Raw genomic sequence first — 21,500 nt, forward strand, 5'->3', positions numbered from 1 at the left:
AATATTAGGCACAGTAGCTTCTTCTTTTCTTTTTTACCAAGAACTTTATTAAACAATATAAACAACCATAAATGGCCTGGTACAAAATAGGGATGAGTCACGAATCACGATATTCAATTAGTTATCGGACTCATAAAGCTTGCCACAAAGAACCGGCAAAAGTAGGCTAATGAATGAGTCAAATATAGCAAGGAGACATTTTAATAGTTTAAAAGTAGACATTTCAAGCATTCTATATATTTCTGAGTTTCGGTTCATTTATATGAGACGAGTTCCAGTTCACGAGCAATGCAAGTTATATTGCGCCGGCGCGTCCATGTCATGATTATATTGTCAGCTATAATTGCTTCTTATTTATTAAATCCAGGCAATTGGTTGATGAAACTTTGATTAAAATTAAGATACAATTTATACAAAACGAAATTCACTTTAAAGAAAGGCTTTATACAAACCAGCTTTATATAAAACAAAACTTAATGTGGTCAAAATGATGTCTCCCGATATATTGCGCATCTTATGATTACTCATGCTGTTCACTTTCATAAATCAACATAGATGAAATAAAAAAAATAACATATTATTTAAACATAAATATGAAACTAAATACATTTTCTTTAATGGCTACAACAGGCTTACTGAGAAATGTAATGTCGGAGTGGAATTTGAGCGAGCGCCGTTGTGCCGGCGAGCATGTGCGTTTTTTGAACAGCCTAATAATCAAATAATTCCCAGTGATCGTCGAATATTATATTTGTTTGAAATGCCCATCCATACAAAATACAAAATGTCTTAATCAGACAATACAGACCAGCACCATAGCATAAGAAAAATATAAAGAAATACAATGAAAATACATTTAAGTAAATAATAAATAAAGTAGCCTAATAAAAGAGGCTCATTAGCTTCTGCAGCATTATATTATATTATACAAGCATGTAGTCGGCAGGTGTTGTTGCTGTTACGTGACTAGCCGACACGTGGGGTGATGACATCATCGTTTCACAAAATATACGGATTGGCTGTACACACGAAAACGCAAGCGTGTCGTTTTCAGATTTATCCACTTTGGGACCCGGTTTCAAAAAATAGCGGTTTCAGTCTCTCAAAACGCCGGATCCGTCTGGACGAAACGCCAATACGACACAAAATTTGTCCGTATACAGCTAAACGCGTCTCCGTGTGGACAGGGCCTGAATCAACATGCTACATTTTCCATACATTGTACTAATCATTGTTCCCAACTTGTAATTTAAATACTTCAATTAGTTCATTGTTTCTGCCGTAAATTAATTAACTGCATGATTTGTATTTGTACATTTCTGAAATACATACTGTAACTTGGACACAGTCACCTCTAAATTGTAATGTAGACTCGTGGATTTTCTGTAAAGCTGCTTTGAAAGAATATGTATTGTGAAAAGCTCTATGCAAATAAATGTGAAAAATATATATATATATATTTGAAATAATAAAATTGCTATTTAGTACATTTTAAAAATATTAACTTTAAATGTAATAATGAATAACACACTTCAGTTAAAATTATAATCACATGTGCTTTAGTATGTTAGACATCAAAATAAGTGTACATATTTAAAGCAGGACAAACGATTTGTAAAGTATAATTATTTAAAATGTATTTTAAAGTAAAACTTTTAATTTGACACAAGTACAAAGTGCTCTTTTTAAAAGTTTAAGTGTGTTAAGAAACAGTAATTAAAGTGGACAGTTATGAAATATATACATTTAAGATTTGAAGTGCACATGTGTACATTCAATGCAATTAAGTGCACTTCTTTTTCACAAGGGTGATATGATAAAATATGTTAATAATTAGGTTTATATATTATAAGTAATATTCATTGACTTTTCAAAAATATTTGCCCGTTCTGAGTCAGCTCAGAAAGTACCAAAATCAGAAGCATCTATGGTCATTGCTGTCTAGTCAGCACACTATAGGCATACATTCAGAACTAAAGTGTGCAGTAAACAGCCTTCTTTTTTTATGGAAGAGAATGCATAGTGAAACATTTCTAATAGTAGTGTGCATGCATGTTGGAATTCAGCAATTGGCATCCAGCCATCATCTCGGAAATAAAAATTATAGTTTCAAATTTTATGCAAAATAGTCTTATCTCTTTGTAGTCTGATCAATCAGTCAGTTAACATTGACAAAAATATGGTTGTTATTATTTCCAGTTCTTTCTCACAGTGGGAAAGTAAAGGTGAGTTGCATTGTGGGATATAATGTTGCACAAAGTCAGCTCTGGCCCTGTCTGAAATGGTGCACTTGATGTGTATTTATGTCTTGCAGGACCAACAGTCTTTATGGCATAGGCCTACATCAGGAGTGGACTCAGAGGAGGACTTCAAACACTAATGGTGCCATTTGGGACAAGGTCTCTGTTGCATACTGCACATTTGACCAAAATGTAGTAGATGTCCAGTCATAGCATCCCATAGATTAACAACATTTGCAAACCACGCAATGCATACTTCTGCAGAAGTAGGCTAGTATGCATAGTATGTACGCAATTCTGAACACAACCACGGTTTTGATACAGTTTAAATGTAACCTTTTACATTGTGTTGTTCTAAAGATTTCCAGCTAATATGATTATTAAAACCAAAACATGTAACACTTTAAAAAAAAAAAAAAAAAAACTCACATTAATCCAGAAAGTTATATTTTCACCGTATTTAATTAGACCTGATACAAAAACATCCTGAGAAAGAAAAAAAAAAAAACGAAAAGCTATTAAAATACTACAGTGCAGTGAATGTGACTTGGCTGTAGTGTGTGTGGAGTGTGTAAGTGCTGCTGCAGCTCTACGGCGCACCGCTGCGCTCAAACCTCCTGCAACAAAAGCACAACACGCGCTCATCTGCGCTGTCAGTGTGCGCTCGGATCACAACACAACTTAACCCTCTACACGACGACACCAACTAACCCTGACTGGAATCAGACAGACACCGAAACACACCCGAGTCTTACACACAGCGCGTTTATCTGTGTTTGGATGAATCGCAGTATCATTTTTTAATCTCGAGTCCAGCGCGCGGAGCAGGAATGTCCCGGAGGAAACAGAGCAACCCAAAGCAATTCAAACGTGAGTTTGCCAACGCGGATTTTACTCGTGCTTTTTTCTCTCTCTTTCAAAACAGATGACAGTTGTTTATAGTAGTTTTAATGTAGATAAAGTTGAAACAAACGTTTCCTTTTAACAGATTTGATATGCATTATTGATCAAGTGATTGATTGATCGGAGCAGTCAGATGTGGATCAGAAAATCAAAGGCTTGTTTTGTTTCATTGTATGAAAAAACTGTTAGCCTATTCCTCTTTTATATTATAGAACATTTTAATTTTGAGATCTTTGGAAAGTTTGAGATGTAGCGTACAACTCTTGATTTGTTTGAATGGCTGCATGTTTGTGAAGTACAAACCATGTGCATTATTATTACTTTTAATACAGTACTTTTAATAAACTGAGAAGTATAGGCTACACTATTTAGGCTTTTTTTTTTAATCATAACTTACAACATTTTTCTATTGTTTGAGAAATTAATGTAATGAATAAAATGTATTTGGAGTGAAAATAATGTAACCTGCAAATTTGAAAAATTGCAAACTATGACACTTCATTGAATAAGGCAGACATTGCAAAATAGCAAATATCTGTTAATGCATCTCGGAACTATAGAAGACCTTTAGTTGACGCTTGGAGGAAATTCAATTTTTATTGAAGCAGACTTGAAATAACACAAGGACAGCTCTCCAAAATACGTAATTTATTTTCAGTCATGGCACACCTCACTGGAGTTTTTATAGTGCTGAAACTGTTTGCTTAGCAGTCCAGGCATATCAGCTCTCATCATGTCTGTTTTCTGCTTTTCAAGGTCTGCATTATACAGAAGGCAGTTGTTGTGATATCTCAATCTGCAGACGTGTCCCACATATTTCTGGAGTGATTTGAAACACTAGCACACAGCAGAGAGTTCTTGAAACGACTGTAGGCTAGAGAGCGCAGCAGCAGCACCTGTAAAGAGCTTTACCAGCCACCTGCTCATAGCAAAGGACAAAGAGGTTGTTATGGGTAGAGACGTTCCTCTCTTTTTTTTGTTACATTTTGTTCCCAATTGAACGCACTTTGCCCTGTTATCTGAACCCTGGCGATTCACCCTGGATTTTCATATTTTGCCTATTCCATTCTCTGGTGTGCCCTCTGTGAGGCAGATAAAGCCAGAGCACTGAAAGAGCTCCATTAATTTGCCCCGATGACTGTGGCGATAAGGGCAGATAATGGGCTAGATAAGCTGGGGAAGATATACCATCAGAGACCCCATTATTACCATTAGAATTCCAGGCCAGCAGTCTGTTCCAGCCTGATAATCCCTCCCCCATCCTCCACTTCGCATGATAAGACAAGGAATAGTCAGTCCGCACTCTCTTTATTAGCCCGCCTGGATATTCCGATAATATGGTGATAAATTATGTATTTTCTTTTCTCCAACTATTTTAGCCCTATTGAAGGATCTGTCTTTCTCCTTATGGAGAGATAAAAAGGGGCATTTTGGGTCATCTTTTTTTCTCTCTCTTCCCATGCAGCCCTCCCCCTCTGCTGGTGTTTAGGGTTTTATTGTAATAAGAGTTTGATGGTAAAGTGAGATTGGATGGCCAAGGTGTCTTGGTGGGAGAGTAGCCGTCACTGCTATCAGATCAGCATCTCAGGCACAGGCTGTTACCAGCTGTTCATCTCAACCTCTTATCACCTCCATGGCCAAACGCAGTGTAAATTTGTCCAAATTGTTGGTCGGCGCAAGGCGAGTTCGCCAAATAAATGACAGCGGATTAAAACGCCAGAATGGGACGAGTCTAGGTGTGGTTTCCATACTAGCATAACATCTATTTTTCTTTCAAACTTAAACTTCATTTTCATTGTTATGTTGAGGGCATTCTTATTGTCTATGAATTCCATACTTATAAATACTGATTCTGCATTTTATCTTTGAATATCTTTGTATTTTTTAATGCCAAACTATAGATTTTACAAATCGACAAAGTGCCTTGTCTCTATGCAAGAAAAAAAAAATCACTCTTTGTCTCTTTCGTCCCTGATATTATAATAATTTTCAACTGATATCCAAATAATGTACGGTCAGGCCATCATTAATACAAACTAAACCACTTCAGAAAATGCAGCAGCCTCTGTATTGGACTACTAAATATTTTTGGTCATAGTTAATTTGACATATTTGATTGCTTTGTTAGGATACCTGTTTGAACATGGGGTGAACTGATACGTCTACTAAAATCACATTGACAGTAAAAAAAAAGTCTTTGCAGAAATGAGTCAATCAGCATTTGTGTGCAGATATTGATATTTCAATATTTATTTCAATGATATTGACATGTTTTTAATGTGTTCCATTTTCCTCGTCGTTTCTGGAAATGACGTCACACCCGAGTTGACCGCGTTCCAGTAAACTGGTCCTGGCAAACCTTTGTTGAGCTTGTTCTTTCGGAATACAAACACATAAAAAAGCTCAGATAATGCCGAGTATCATGTCCACAAAAAGAGGTTGGATATTGCGTGCACCACTGAGTATATTGAGACACAGACAAACAGAAGTGCTAATAAACAATACAGTATTACTGTTTCACTATGTTTGATGCACTGAGCAGCCATATTGGATTCTAAAGTCGAGGTTGTTGCACTTCCCCTCAAGTTTCCTAGTTGCAACTCCGACTTGAGGGGAAATTCCATTATTGATGAAATCTGAGAGATTTCTGTCCCTCCATAGACAGATACGGAACTGAAAGTTGGACGGTTCATAAGGTTCAAAAAGAGATCGTAAAACTAATTTAAATGAATTGAGCGGTTTAGTCCAAAATTTTCTAAAGAGACACGATCGCTTTTTATGTTGAACAGATTAAAATGAGTCTTTTATTCACATAAACATTCATCAACTCACACATCAGTTCTGGTAAACGGAAACTCAAGCATGATCGCTTGACGTGCGAGAATCAATGAGGTTAATTCTCGTGTTACGCAGCACATTTGAGCTTCCGCAATGAGGTTTGTTCGCGCGGGTCAAGCAGGTTCGGTTGAACTTCTGTTTATGTTTGCTGATCAAAGTTTAATAAAAGCCTAAATTCAATCTGTTCACATATAAAGCGATCGTGTTTCTTCAGAAAATTTGGAATTTCCCGCTCAATTCATATTAATTAGTTTTACAATCTCTTTATGAAGCGCCAAAGTTTCAGTTGCGTTGCTGTCAATTGAGGGACAGAAAGCTCTCATGTTTCGAAGATGAACAAAAGTCTTACGGGTTTGGAACAACATGAGGGTGAGTAACTAATTAATGACAGAATGTTCATTTTTGGGTGAACCCTTTAATTGTCCAAATGGGGCCACTGTCTATACTTCTAACTACTGAATGTGATAACTATACATTTCAATATGGTGTGACTGCTAATGAAGTTTTGCCACATACTCAGCTCTTGTGGCAGTGAACTGTCAGTATTTCTCTTGCTCTCATTGTTCATAATGCTTAAATTATTTATTTGGTGGCTGTCATTCGTAGTTGTCGGCGCTAACTTTGTGCTGTCAGAATATGATAATTTATTTCATTATTATACCCTATCAAGGATGTCAGATTTGTTGCCTCTCCTTTATTCTTTTTTTAATCCGTTTTGATTAACTTCATCTGCCAACTGTCAGTGTGAGGCATCCCTCATTCGTGAGCTATCTCTCACAGATCAGTGCAATATGAAGAGAGGGCTTATTGCGTGCCAACTTTTCCCCCAGCATCTGTTCAGCACTAATGAGCTATGAAGTGCTGTGGCTCACTAGGCTGCAAAAAGAGGAAGGGAGATGGAGAGGACAGGACAGGAACGCCATGCGCCTGGCTCACCCTTCTCTAGGAACACTTGGAGACATCCGGACAGTTTAGGAATGTAGCCACCATTTGTCTTTGTTAGTTGCACAGAACACTTCCACAACTCAGTGATTAGTAATACCTGGATTGTAGTCTAAAGCAAAAAAAGCCACAAGAGGCTGTGCATTACAGTAAAGGTAAGGGGTAAAATTGTAATCCACAGCCTTGATGGACTTTTAAAATAATGGTGCAAATGCAATACAATATTATTGCCAAAATAATAATAAAAAAGCAGAAACACGGTGGATGCTAATTTGTCATTATATATACATACATATATATATATATATATATATATATATATATATATATATATATATACACACACACACACACACACGCTACTATTCAAAAGTTTTGGATCGATACGATTCTTAAAATGTTTTAAAAGTCTTGTTTACGCTCACAAAGCTGCATAATTGATCAAAAATACATTTTAAAAACAGTAATATTGAGGAAAATTATTAACATTCAAAATAACTTTTTTTCTGTTTGAATACATTTTAAAGTGTAATGTCTTCATTGTCACATGATCCTTCAGAAATATTATAATATAATTAATTAAAATAATTGTAATATGCTGATTTGCTACTCAAGAAACATTTCTTATTATTATAAATGATGAAAACGGTTGTGCTGATTCATATTTTTGTGGAAATTGTGTCACTTTTCAGGATTCTTTGATAAATATAAAGTTTTCTTTGAAAATATTTGTAAAAAATGTGTAATATTGTAAATGTATTTATTTAAATGTTCAGTAGATATTGGCTTCAGTTATTGAAACGTCTGTATCAATCAACCAATACACAAAAAAACCGGACAAAAATACAAATGTACAAAAAGACTGTCCTTAAACAGCATCTGTAGGCAGCCTCTGGGACAGTAGCTCTAAAAGAGGCCGACAGAATCAATGCCAAAAACAAGATAAGCGAGATGTTTATTTGACGAGCCTTTATCATTGATGCCCCTGCCGTGCTAGATGTCCTATCAGTGAGGTCCAGCGGCTCTAAGGGAACACGCCACTTTTATTCTCCTCACCTTCATTGAGCCTTTAGAGTTCAATGATGTTAAATCAATAACTGTTGTCAGATGCACAAACTGGTGGTTGGTTTTGAATGGGAACAAAAAGACGGCTCAATTAGAGTGTTTGTAGTTAAGATTTGTTAAAGAGCTTGTCCTTCAAGTTACACAAATGTCCCTTTAAGTCATGTCATTTTACATGGCGGCCATCTTGGTAACTTATTTTCATGTCATCTGTAGGCAAGTTGTCTACTTAAATGGGGAAAGACAGAAATTGGCAAAACTGTTGTTTAAGACTACATTTGAACAATATGGGCCCTATCTTGTACCCAGCGCAATTGACTTTGTACACCGACGCATGTATCATTCTTATTTTGCACCCGCGCAGCGGACTTTTCCCTCCACAGACGCACGTCTGTAAATTAGGGAATTAACTTGCTCTCCCGGGGGCGGTTCAGCGAAAAGAGGAGGCGTGTTCCGGCGCAAAACTCCCCTGGTCCTATTTTCCAGTTTTAGAAAACAATTCCGCCACTGACCAGGAAAACCTAGTAAAGACAGTGGCGCGTTGTGCGTTAGTCATATGCTATATTAAGGGCGCATGCTTAAAGGGAATGTGAGAGGACGCTCTGATTGGTTTATTTCACGTTACGCCCAAACCACACCTATGAATAATGAAGCTACTTCAGACAAACTCATTTTAGATTTGCGTCGGCAATAGCAACAGCGCCCGGGATCCGCCCACAAAGTTGCTTGCGTTTCGCGTTTGATACTTGCGTTTCAGATCGTTAAAATAGGGCCCTATATGTCAAATCAGCAATACATTCTGACAACAAGGGTATCATTCATCAAATACAACATAACCATAATTTAACTTCTTTGGCTTTAGCTTCTTTAGCTTTTTGAAAAGGCGGTACTTCAATACTCACCATATTAAGTGTTACTACTCTTCCATTTATTGAAAGTGCTCTATCTTCTCCTCATACTATTTTATTTCATAAATCAAAGGACTTTCATTGATATTATTAGGAGAGAGACATTTTTAATATTTTCATCCTGTTAATGCCTCCATGAAAAATGAATTGGTTTGTTGACAAACTAAAGAGATTATCCTCCTGTTTCACAGACAGTGCTTATGCCTATTCCCGACTAAAATGCATGTTTTAGTTGTTTTAACTGAAAGCAACTTGCACTGACATATCTTAAAACATGTCAGTGCCATTGTTTTGTCTCAAGATGCACACCAGTAACATTTTTTCTTTCTTTCTAAGGCACGTTTATAAAAGCTACTTAAATGTCCTAATTGAACTAAGACCTAATACTGGCTTATCTAAGCCATGTCTGTGAAACCATGCATGTATCATAAATTTACTCGAATGAGCGATCTTGGAATTTACTTTCTTCTGTAGATTGATACATGTCTCAAGATACCAAACAACTGAGCAAATTACCTCCTGGAAGTATCTTCCTTCTGTGCATGTTAAGTGTGCTGTATATGTTAAGTCTGTTACCTGCAGGAAAGTGCTAGAATTTTTGTTTAGGTCAGATGGTTAAGTTATGGAGAGATAAATATGTACAGTAAGTGCAGCAGAGTTCATAGCTGTTTGTTTATTGGAGGCATTCATTTTAATGATGTTAAAAACATGAAACGGTCAAAAATGATCTGGTATTTGGCATAAAAAGTCTAATGAAATGCTTAACAAATGAGTTATTTAAAAAAGCCAAATATGTTTGATTGTACAGTGGCTGTTGGTGCCACAATATATGGTGTTTGTTGGGATTAGAGAGCTCTGCGGTCTAATTTTAACTTCAGCACCTCCACAGCAAATGTGATGGCATGCTTTTAAATGCGGAGTGGAAAATCGCTAATGGCACAAATCCGGGGGACTAATAGGTGATAGCTGAAGTTTGTGCAAGCATCTTTTGCGAACTGCGCTTAAAAAGTTCATAATTCAAAGTGCTTTTGGGGTTCAGTCTGCAAAGCTGTTGATATCAAGTGACAGCCTGTAAGTTCTTTAATTACCTTAGTGATTGCACAGCACGCTTCCAGGATACTGGAATTCTGTTAAAGCTTAATTATTAGTTGTGCTTTCTGCTTATATCAAGGATTTTTCAGAAAATGACATGTCAGTTGTTTGGAGTGGTTTATTTGCCATGAAGAATTAACAGAATGAGGATCATGACAGATACATTACAAAAGAGATCTCTTTAATATCTCTGTTGTTTTTACTTTTTACAGTAAATGAACAATTTGCAAACATAGACTTCTGTGTAAGTCTGCCGCTTCTCAGATTTTTCTCCTGGGAAAACAACCCAAACTCTCACATGGATCTCTAGAATTTCAGAAGAGTTTTGTCACCATAGAAGTCTCCATTTAAAAGCCAGATATCCCATGATCTAAAAAAAAATACTACTATTCTCTACATTTATTTTAAAGCTCCATAATCTTTTTTTCTAATTTGTTTATTTGTATTTCTTCTAAACAATAGGAAAATCATATAGTTGATACTTAAATGAAACATAACATCCTCAATCTCTGTCTTATAAAATACGTTAATGTAAATGTACCATTCAGTAAAGTAAACGCCTGGATAATGGAGACTTTAGCTCTTATTTAATAATTGATTATCTTATGGTGAATTGGTTTTGTTGGGTTTCAGTGATTGTGAGCAGATAATTCAGATCTTTGAAGTCAGAAAATAGTTTTTTTTTCAGACAAGGTCATTTTGTTTCCTCTCCAATCACAGTTAACACAGTTTTCCATCCAGATGTCAGCTCTTGTACGAGTCATTGTTCCTACACTTCTCCCTTAAATACTAGCTCAAGGATAAGAGAGAGTATTATATGATGGGATCTGAATCTTATTCATGTTTCTAGGCTGTGTACTAATCGTTCATCTAATCTCATTTAAAGATACAGCAGCACAAAGGCTGTTCATGGGAAGGACTGAGCATGTGTATGTTGGGGGATTATGGGAACATGGTGATCGCTGATAGGGCTTCTGTATGCTAAAAGAAAAAGTTCTTATTGTATCTCTGATTAGTCATGGGTTTATTTTTTCATTCTTCATCACAGTGCAAACATAGATGTATATCAATGAGATGCTTTGTGAGCTGTATAGAGAATATTAGGTTAATCTTCATAAGGTGTCCTTGTTACAGTGTAATTATACAGTACATTTAAATATTGAGTAATATTAATTGACAACATAATTAATGTAAGGTTAAAGTAGAAGTTTGATTTAGGCTCAGTTGCATGTAATTAATTATGGTTAATTTTGTTTGTTTTTTTACAATTAAATGAAAATGTATTATAGTTTAAATTTATATTAAATGCCGTTTGCTGAACTTTAGAAAACCTTTTAACACACTAAGGACTTAAAGGGACACTAAGTAGGAATTACTCCCATCTAGTGGTGAATTCGTATTTTGCATCCAAACTAATTTTGCTCTCCAGCGCCTCGCTTTTTCAAATGCGCATTGCATCTACGGTAGGCGATATGTACCAAAAAGCTTTGACAGGATATCTTCTAATAGCACTTCGTCGAGTTTTCCTTCAGGTGAACAGGTGTGTTATTTCAAACAAACTGCAACATGACAACAAACAAACGAATGTTACAGTATGAACTACTGACTGTGAAAAACATGAAATATTGTAGTTATGCCCAGGGTGCGATTTGTGAAAAAAAAAAACATGGGATGTTTTGAAACATTGTTATTCATAAAAATAAATCATGAGAACATGAACTTCATCACTGCAGGAATTGTAAAATCTTTTTTCTTATTAACTGAAGTAGCCTAACGCAATATTTTTACTCTAATAGCTTCTTTCCCCACACATATGAATTGTGATCATGCAATAACGTTAACTTTACATCGTGATGCTGAGCTACAGTGAAATGATAGAAAAGACATTATCTGTGATAGCAAATCGCCTCATTCGCGCAAACTGGAGTAGAATGAGGCTCGCGTCTACCGCGCCGCGCTAAACACCGCGCCGCAGGACCTCTAGACGCGCATAAACGCGTCTTTACATTGAAATCACTGGCGCCAGACGCTCAAGAGTGAGTGAGTAATCATTTTAAAATAAAATAGACTTTAATCAAACCACGGATCCGTGATAAGTTTTGTGATCCGTCTCGCCACGATGTAGTAGCACTATATGATCACTTTGAGGGGAGGATGATTTTGGCGACGATGTTTTCTTCTCCTGTGGCTTGGCATATGTATGGTCCATAATAACAATGCAATCCAGACTTTTAAACTTGCCGGTGCAGTTTCAAGCGCCTCTCACTGCTCTGCACAGTGCACCTGCGTTTCTGCTGGTTTCGGCTGGCTCTGAACGAAAACGCGTTGTGGAAACGCGTTGGCTTAGTACTTTTTGTCCCTCTCTGCTATTATAGTTTTGCAAGATGGCGGAACTACATGGAAGCCTCCGTGGACCTACCCGTCCCATGTATATAAAGATAATAAATTCTTCATTTATAAGGATAAGTCAAATAATTGGCGAGGTATTTGTACACCATTGAGGACATATTTATGAATAAAAATATTGATTTTAGATAATAAAATACCTAAAAAGATACTTAGTGTCCCTTTAAGTACAATTTTATTGTCATTTCTATTGAAAGTTCTATGTGTGTATTTATATGTCTAAGTAATTACACATTTACAATGAAGTTGCAATTTATTGCATTTTAAATGTATGCAATATTGAATAACAAACAATCGTTAAACTATAACCAAGAACTTTGCGTGCGCTTTAGTATGTTTGGCAACACATCAAAATAAGTGTACTTCTTTAATACAGGACAAAATGATTTATTTGACATTTATTTTAAAGTAAAACCTTTAATTTGACATTATTATAAAGTGAACTTTTTAAAAAATGTGTTAAGAATCATAGTCTTGAAAGTGGACTCTTTAAGTAGACTCAAGTGGTCTTTATTTTAATTAATATCTTTTACAGGTAACGTAAAAAAAAAAAATACTTTTAAGATTTAGTACAACACAATCAAACTTCTTTTTCACGAGGGTACAACTTGAACACATGGCTAGATACGCAACAGTACACCATAGTGAAAATACTGTACTCCTATCTTTCTCGGCCTGATTTTATTATTTGCATCGAATTAAATGAGGCGTCTGCTCTGACTAAGGTCTTCTGGAGGTTCAAGTAGATGTTCTCCTAGGCCCTGAGACACTTTAAATTACTTTCTTGGATCACAACTTTTCTGAACCCTCTCTTTCTTTGTCTCTTTCTCCTTTTCTTTCCATTCTCTACATCTCTCTGGCCCATCTACTCCTTCACCCAGCAGAATGACTGAGAATGAGATGTTATGCCATGAGGTGATCGGGCATGCAATACAGTGGCAGACTGCCAAAGCTGTTTGTTTGATGTTGTGCCGATGTTTAGGAGGAGGAATTCAAATCTGACATTCACACAGAGGAAAGCATGGAAAATGTGATTCTGTTTGGAAATGCAATCAAGCATGCATATGATGCATCTTAGTTTGTGTGTTGTCCTTAAAGTAAACTGTATTTAAAAATGCAGATATTAAATTAGGGCCAGGTCAGTTTTTGGATGTTTGCAATACACAGTGTATGCAGTGGTGTGATCGTAATGCAACACTGGCATACTAATAGGTTGTGTACTACTGAGTACTTTAAAACACTATAGTGTTGTATTTTACTGTAACATGACCTCATTCAGTTTAATTCAGTGAAGGCCATTCAGTTACCGTCTTAAAAATAAAACAATTATTTAGCATTTTTTAAATAATTTACCTTTTGACTATCCAATAAAATAAAAGTCAAAAAACAAATGTTAAAATTTACAAAAGTTGATACTACTGTCATTGTTTGATTACTTCATCAAATTGGAAATGGAAGGTCAAGTTAAGTGCATTGCATTGTGGGATACAGTATTCTGTGTTGTATTCTGCATATTTTGACGAATGACGTCTCGTGCACCATTTTAACTCATCAATATTTGGCCAGATGTAAAAACTATACTGTAAAATACCAGAATAGAATGAACAGGCTGAAATGACAAGGAAAAGAAGGCTGATTTCCATGCGGCTCGCTGCTGTCAGATTGAATTAGCTCAGGTGTAATTAGAGCGCTGGAGAGCGTCCTGCTTTTGGCTGCGGTGTGCGACGGGGCAGCATGGCTCTACACTGAAGCCAGCTGATACAGAGCCGGGCCGCTATCACCATGCAAACACACGCCTCCAACATCGCAGGCGAGCAGCAAATCCAAGCATGAAATTAGCAGTCACTCAGATCATGCCCGCATACTTGCATATTTCACTTAGTGTGTTTTCAGCTTTGTGTGTGTGTTTTAGAGGAAGTGTTTCAGTGGCTAGCTGGATTTTAAGTGCAGTGTGTTCTGGTGGAAGAAGGTTAGGACATTGCAAACAGTAAGTGCTTAATTAGTGAAATTTTTGTTAAATTTAAAGTCAACATAAAAAAAAAAGTTACCTTATTTACTTACTTCATATTTCTTATTTTTGTTGTCAGTGCACGTTATGCCAAAAACAATCTTCATTTAATCAAATCATAGCTTAATCTTCCTCCAAATTGCCCTTCCTTTTTTTCTGACGTCACCAAGCGATCTTTTTCCAAGCTCAGCATGATTATTTATTGAAAATTCTGTTTGAATTATAGCAGAAGTAAAATTTGTCAGTAAACACACATTCTCAAAACAAAAAACAAAAAACAAAAAAAAATCTCAAATTAGAAATCTCAAATCTGAATAATCTAAAGATCTAGGTACTTAAAGGAAGGAAAATTCACGGATGCAATATATTTAGTTTCTAATAATATCTATATATCTATATAAATGTTATTAGTTTCACAGATTTATTCACAATTAAAATGCATATTATAGTTAAATACTGAAAGATATTATTATAATTTACTGGTCATTTAGCAGTTATTTACCTTGAAAATCTATAAGCTGTATAACTATAAAACAGTGTTCAATATCTATAGTTTCTCCTAGAACTCCGTTAAAGATTAAATTGTCTGCTGTGCACTTTTATTTATACTCCAAAGGAATTTTCAAAGAAATCTTTTTATACTAAAGTTTATGCCTAAGTGGGAGCTTCATGAAGTCTTCTGAGCTGTGGAGGAGTAACCTCTGAGCAATAACATCTTTTGGGGAAGGCTGAACATTATTGTTTTTGCTACAAGATCAAATATGGTAAAACGGTGACCTTGTTCAGCACGTCTCCTCTCATTACATCTGTGTCTTGATTCCTTTCATGCACAAAGTCACTGCTGCCCTCCTACAAAAGGGCCATTCATAAAGCTAATGAAAAGAAAGGGTTTACTCACCCAGATCACAACATCACAGCTCTCTCTCTCTCTCACACACACACACACACACACACACACACACACACACACACACACACACACACACACACACACACACACACACACACACACACACACACACACACACACACACACACACACACACACACACACACACACACACACACACACACACTTTACTAATAATATATACAGACAAATAACAAATATAACAGGTTTAGTTCACTGCTCGAGACAAATGCACATAGACTCTCTCACTGAATGTACATCCATCCTTACAGTTTCCATCCCTGTAAACATGGAAACTTAGAAGCCAGAATATTTTAATATCAAAGGTGAAAACACGTCTGTTTAATTTCGTTCAGGTGGGTGTTACTCCTCATGCCCTCCGATTGAAAAAAAAAAATGAATATGCAAATATCAAAGTAGGTACAGCTGGAAGGGAAAAGGACTCTTGATAGAATGTTGCCAATGTCTTCTTTTTTTTGACAGAGGAAAGAAATTAATCAAACAGAGAAAAATGAACTTTGTGATTGCACGGGTGTACCACCCAAAGGCATGGCAAGCAAATGAAAAATCAACATTGTACCCACTGATAAGGCAAATTAATAAGAAAGTGTGCTATGTCTACCTTCAATGCTGCGGCGTGCGTGAACAAGTTATCTCGAAGCAGACGTAACCTTAGGCTTTGGATATGTTCCTGTGTTGGCGTTGCTTGAACACTTTGCAGTTGCCTTAATTTATACTTATGAAAGGTGCAAAAAACATTACAAAAGATGTCATATTTTGCAAGGTGCTCTTGGTTTATGACTTGTTAGTAGCGTTTGCATCCTGCAGTGTTTGATGGACATGATGTCAGGTTGCTTGTTGAATAAAGGTGTACTCTTGCTTACTTACTGATTTACTTTGATTTGGCCCATATCTACTTGCAGATAATATAATATTAATTAAATAAAAGGCCACTTAAGAGTACTTAAAGAGAGTACACTTTCATGACTATGAATACGAATCGCATTCTCTCTAGGTACTCATTCTGAATAAGTAATTACTTTGATCGCTAAAAAAGTTCCACATGGTATAAATGTGTGTAGTATAGTTGTAATCTGGACGTACGACATTGGCCATGTTGTCATTATCATGTGACCTAGCACGGTCATTCACTGTCATTCAAAAAAACTCTCCCGTGGCCTTATGGGATAGTAAAGTGTCCATTGAATGCACACTTTGGAATCTCACTTGAAGTATAGGTCATCCGGGTACTTTTTACCTACTCTTTATACTGTGAATTCGCACATACTTCTTTTGTCACATACTGTTTTTTTGCCTGCTATATAGTAGTATATAGTATATAGATGCAGCCTTTGTGTCTTAATACACTCAAGTACACTTTTAAAAATGTGCATTTGAAATCATTGTTTCAATAAAAATTAAAGAAGAACACTTATTTTAATGTGTTGAACATACTAAAGCACATGTAAAGTACTTATAATTATTATATTTATAATTTTAACTGTAATGTGTTATTTGATATCACATTTAAAGTTAATATATTTTAGATAAATTAAAATAGCAACATCGCTTTACAAATGTGTAATTACTGTATTAATTAAATACACGACATAGGTATTTCAATAGAAATTACATCAAAGTCTATTTTAGTTTACCATAAATGCTTGTCAGTACATTCAGGGTTACACTTTACCCACATTTCAATGACAACAGAGGTAATTATGAAATTACAATTAAAGATGTACTTAAGTCCTACTTAAGTAGGTCAAAAAAGCACTCTAAAGTTCAGCTAATTGCATTTAATATCAATTTAAACTACATTTTGATTTCATGCAATTAACACGCAATTTAGTACAAAGGTGAATTCACTTTAGCATCTTCTGAAGTGTTAAAGTTGCACATTTGTTTGTCCATTATTTGACAGGAATGTTTGAAAATGGGCTTGAGACAGAGTCTGAGGAGACCGTGTGTGAGAAGAAGGAGACATCGAAAGAAGAAGACAGGTCTGTGGAGGACGACCCACTTTGCTTCTCTGACCCAGAGAACATCATCTCTAAAGACGGAGATCACTTGAAGAATGGTGAGCTCATTTCCCATTTCAAAGAGATTGCTTTTGCTTTTAATAGCTCAGGAGACTGTTAAAATATATACGTTACACTTCTACAATTAACTACATGTACTTACTTATTATAGGGCAAGTGTTAGGATGAGGGTTTGGTTTAGGGTTAGTTTCGTGATGTGAGTAAGCATCATTTATAGTTATTATATATATATTTATAGTTATAGTAGCTACATGTAACACAAGGACTGTAAAATAAAGTGTTCCCTAAAATACAAATACACATTAGCATGTTTATGTTTTGTGGTGATAGGTGGCATGTATCTGACTGGAAGTCTGCTACAATACACTTATAGTTCCATGAAATTGTGTGGATCATTTTAAATCATATATATATATATATACTTGTTTTTATATGTAAACGAACACATCTCTACTGTAATCCAATAGAGGGATATATAATTTTATATTGTATTCCACAATCCTCTGTAAATGTTAGAAGTATCAGACCTTTTTTAGAACACACAATCTTTTCCCACCTTCCCACCACCCCTTTAGCTCAAAGCAATGTTTGGTTTTGTGCTGAAATTGAATTTGAATATGAAAGAGAAGATTGAAGAAATATGGCATTTTGAGGGAAGACCTACTGTATATGTTACTAACAGGGTTATTGGTCATAGTAAATAACAACAGAGTTGCTGGTGTTTGCTGCAGGCTTCCACCATCAAACTCGAGCTAATAGCATCATCTCTTTGAACTGAAATTCAATTACAGGCGTTTCTGCCGGCCACACCTCACCGTCACAACGGGATAATTCAGAGACCCCCGAGACATTTGAAATTCACTCGGCGTCCTAACGTTCTGCTTTTCTATTTGTAAACGATGAATCTTCTCTTTGAAATGCCTGTCTCGCTATCCCCGACGTCCAAAAGTTTGCGACGGCAAAGTGAACTGCGTAAACTACCTGCTTTGCCTTCGAGCGTGCAATCTTCAAAAGAACAATCACTTTCGCTGTTTTTTTGTTCAAAATTGGCGGAACGATGTGTGGCGGTTTCCTTTTGTTCTTGTTGAAAAGGAAGAGGGGCAATTCTTTTTCATTTTCTCATATGTTTTGACCTATTAAGTTTTGAAGAGCAATGGCAAAGAAACATTTTTGAATATTTATTGTTTTTCTCAACCCCCCTCCCCCCTTCCAAACTTGATCACATAATTGCTTTTTCAATATGTGAACCGTATAATGGAAATGTCAAAAGTTAAAGTATAGATCATGACACCTATACCTGATGAAAATGAGTTATGATTTAGCGTGTATGATTTCCTCAGTGCGGGGCCATTTCGAGCCACTCTCTGGACAGCAGGAATGCTTATTAATTACGCGAGGACGAATAAATAAATAAAAACGTAATTTTTCCGGTTGAGGTTCATTACATGTGGTAAGTTATATAATAGTGTGATGAAAATGTCAAAAATAACAGAATAGATCATGACACCTTGATAAGTAATGATTTAATATTTACAATTTACAAATGAATTAATTACTCCAGAACAAATAGATCTGTAAAAAAATCAAGTGTGTTGAGATGTCAGCACCTACTCTTCTATTTCCAAAAATCCTATTGGCTCTTATTTTACCTTATGTTTTGTTAATATATTGCTCTTTTTTTTACTTTTAATTTGTCTAAATACATTACAACCCCCTTATCTGAACTCACACCAGCTTTTAAGTGGTATTTTGGCTGTCTTGTCCCCTCAAGAAGGTTTACTATTTGGCTCTTTCCCTGTATTTATTCAGCTTGAGTTTTAAGATTATAAGTTTTTATCCATTCCTGTCGCTAGAAAGGAATTTCCTGTCCGCAGAGGACATGGACTGATTTTTTTTTGTGTGTGTGTGTGTGTGTAAGAGAAGTTGCGTGAGGATCTGAGGTAAATAGGCCTGTTCTTGGAGTTAACTTCTCTTGCCTGTGACAGTGTTAAATAGTACTTTGCCCGTGGTGTCAGAGCCAAAGGCAGAAAATCCTTAATCACAGCTTAATTAAGGAATCATCTTGTAGCTTAATTTCTTTCCCAACACTGTAATTAAACATTTCCAATAAGTTTCGTCACAGGGCTTAACACAGGCAGCGAGTCTGTGATCAAGGTGGGTCCAGGGACTTGCTCTCTGTCTCTTTTCCATTCTCTCCAAAGAAACGAGCATAAAATCCCACAGCAGACACTTGAAAGAATCCAAAATGAGAAACTGCACATTGGAATTACAAGGAATACGGGTTTTAAATGAAAGAAAATGAACAGCTGCTGCTGGCGCGAGAGCCAGATCGGCCATCACTGACCGGTTTAGTGATTGTGCCACGATTTAGCCGTTTGTTCACATACAGCTAAGCTTTGATGTCTTTTTTTTACAGGTGAAATGGGCGGAAGTTTAAAGGTAGAACAACAGGACAGTGATGGACAAGAAGAGAGAGTCCAGTCCAGCCCACTGACAGCAGAGGAATGGGACGGTCCAAGTAAGACACCTGTCCAATCACGTCTCAACCCTCTTAACACACCTTTCATTTATAAAATGCAACATACTCTTGTGAAAAAGATGTACAGTATACTTTAGGATAGTAAAAAATAGTCCTTTTATAATGGAAATAATATACTTTCAAAGAATATAGGCTACTTAAGTGCACACTAAATGTGAGGTTTTCAGACACTTAATATACAATTAAATGAAAATATATTATAGTTTAAATTTATATTAAGTTGAATGAGCTTCTCAGTTTATCTTTATGTCATTTTATAATTACTTCTGTTTACTTACTTCAGTGTACTGACAAGCATTTATGGTAAGTTAAAATGTCATCTCAATATGCATGTTATGTATTCAAATATATTTGTAATTACACATTTGTAATAATGAAGTTGCAATTTAGTACATTTAAAACATATCAACTTTAAATGTAATATTAAATAACACACTACGGTTAAAATTTTAATCAGTATCATTGAATCACTTTACATGTGCTTAATGTTAGTCAACACATCAAAATAAGTGTACTTCTTTAAAGCATAGCAAAATATTATTAAAAACAATTATTTAAAATATACGTTAAAGTTAATATGACATTGTTACAAAGTACACTTTTTAAAAGTGTATAATATGAACAAAACAGAATATGATCAAATAGGTAGTAGGTTTAAACAGATTATAAGTCATATTCCTATTTAAAATGTTCCCATTCTGAGTGAGCTCAGAAAGTAGCAAAAATCAGAAGCATCTGTGGTCATAAATGGCATCTAGGTAGGCAGCTCACTAGGTATACATTCAGAATGGATAACTTGCACACTGCTTATACTTTGCGATAAACACTAGTAAACAATCTTCTATTTTTTTTTGTGGAAGAGAATGCATAGTGAAATATTGCAAATAGTAGTATGCATGCATGTTGGATTGTTGTATTCCACCAAAAAAATATACCTTTTATATGCCACAATTTATTGCACAGAGACAACAGTGTAAGACAAAATACAGTGAGTCTGAAAGGTGCAGCCAAATGATGTACTGTAATAAGCCTTGTTCTCTTTAAAAGCATGAAATCTGATAATGTAATAATGCCATTTTGGGAGGTGCTTTATCTTGCGTGTTCACACTAGATTTACACAATACAGTCACTAGTGCCAGAGCCAAGCTGAGCTGACTTCTCTTTTATCTTTATATATGATCACGGGTCTTTGTAATCAGGTCTTGATGGAGAGATATCACTGCATTCTGATATTCACGCTCTTTGTTGCGGTCTCTATCGCTGGATTTCTCTTTCTCTCCCTCCATCCTCTGAATAAATATAATTAGTTAGGTTACATGCTCATTCTAACAATAATGAGGCACTGGGTTTTCTTATCTGATCAGCAAAGAGTGCTTTTGTCTTCTCTGAACAGTCTGAGCCTCAGTAAAGCCAATAGACACATAATATCTAGAATTGATGCTTAATTTGTGTTATACTGGCACCTTTGGATTTGGATCTGGCACCTATTTTAGCCTCACCTCATAAGCCTTAAAACAATTGTAGCTACTGTAAAAACTGAAACATTGTGAAATATTATTATTTATATAATGTAAATGTAAAGTTTTTTTATTTGAACATATTTTAAAATG

The 21,500-nt window shown here is 35.7% G+C and overlaps 1 protein-coding gene across 1 annotated transcript in view; it reads left to right on the forward strand.

The window, feature by feature from the left end:
* Positions 1–2,789: 2,789 nt before the first annotated feature.
* Positions 2,790–21,500, forward strand: part of zfpm2b (zinc finger protein, FOG family member 2b) — a 52,524-nt gene continuing 33,813 nt past the window's right edge. Inside the window, exons 1-3 of the mRNA XM_079591029.1 lie at positions 2,790–3,110; positions 17,234–17,389; positions 19,768–19,869. Of these exons, the coding sequence (XP_079447155.1) occupies positions 3,071–3,110; positions 17,234–17,389; positions 19,768–19,869 (298 nt within the window). The 5' untranslated portion in view covers positions 2,790–3,070. The remainder of the gene's footprint in view (positions 3,111–17,233; positions 17,390–19,767; positions 19,870–21,500) is intronic.

This window comes from Phoxinus phoxinus (genome assembly GCF_949152265.1).
Source record: "Phoxinus phoxinus genome assembly, chromosome: 19".
NCBI classification, from domain to species: Eukaryota; Metazoa; Chordata; class Actinopteri; order Cypriniformes; family Leuciscidae; genus Phoxinus; species Phoxinus phoxinus.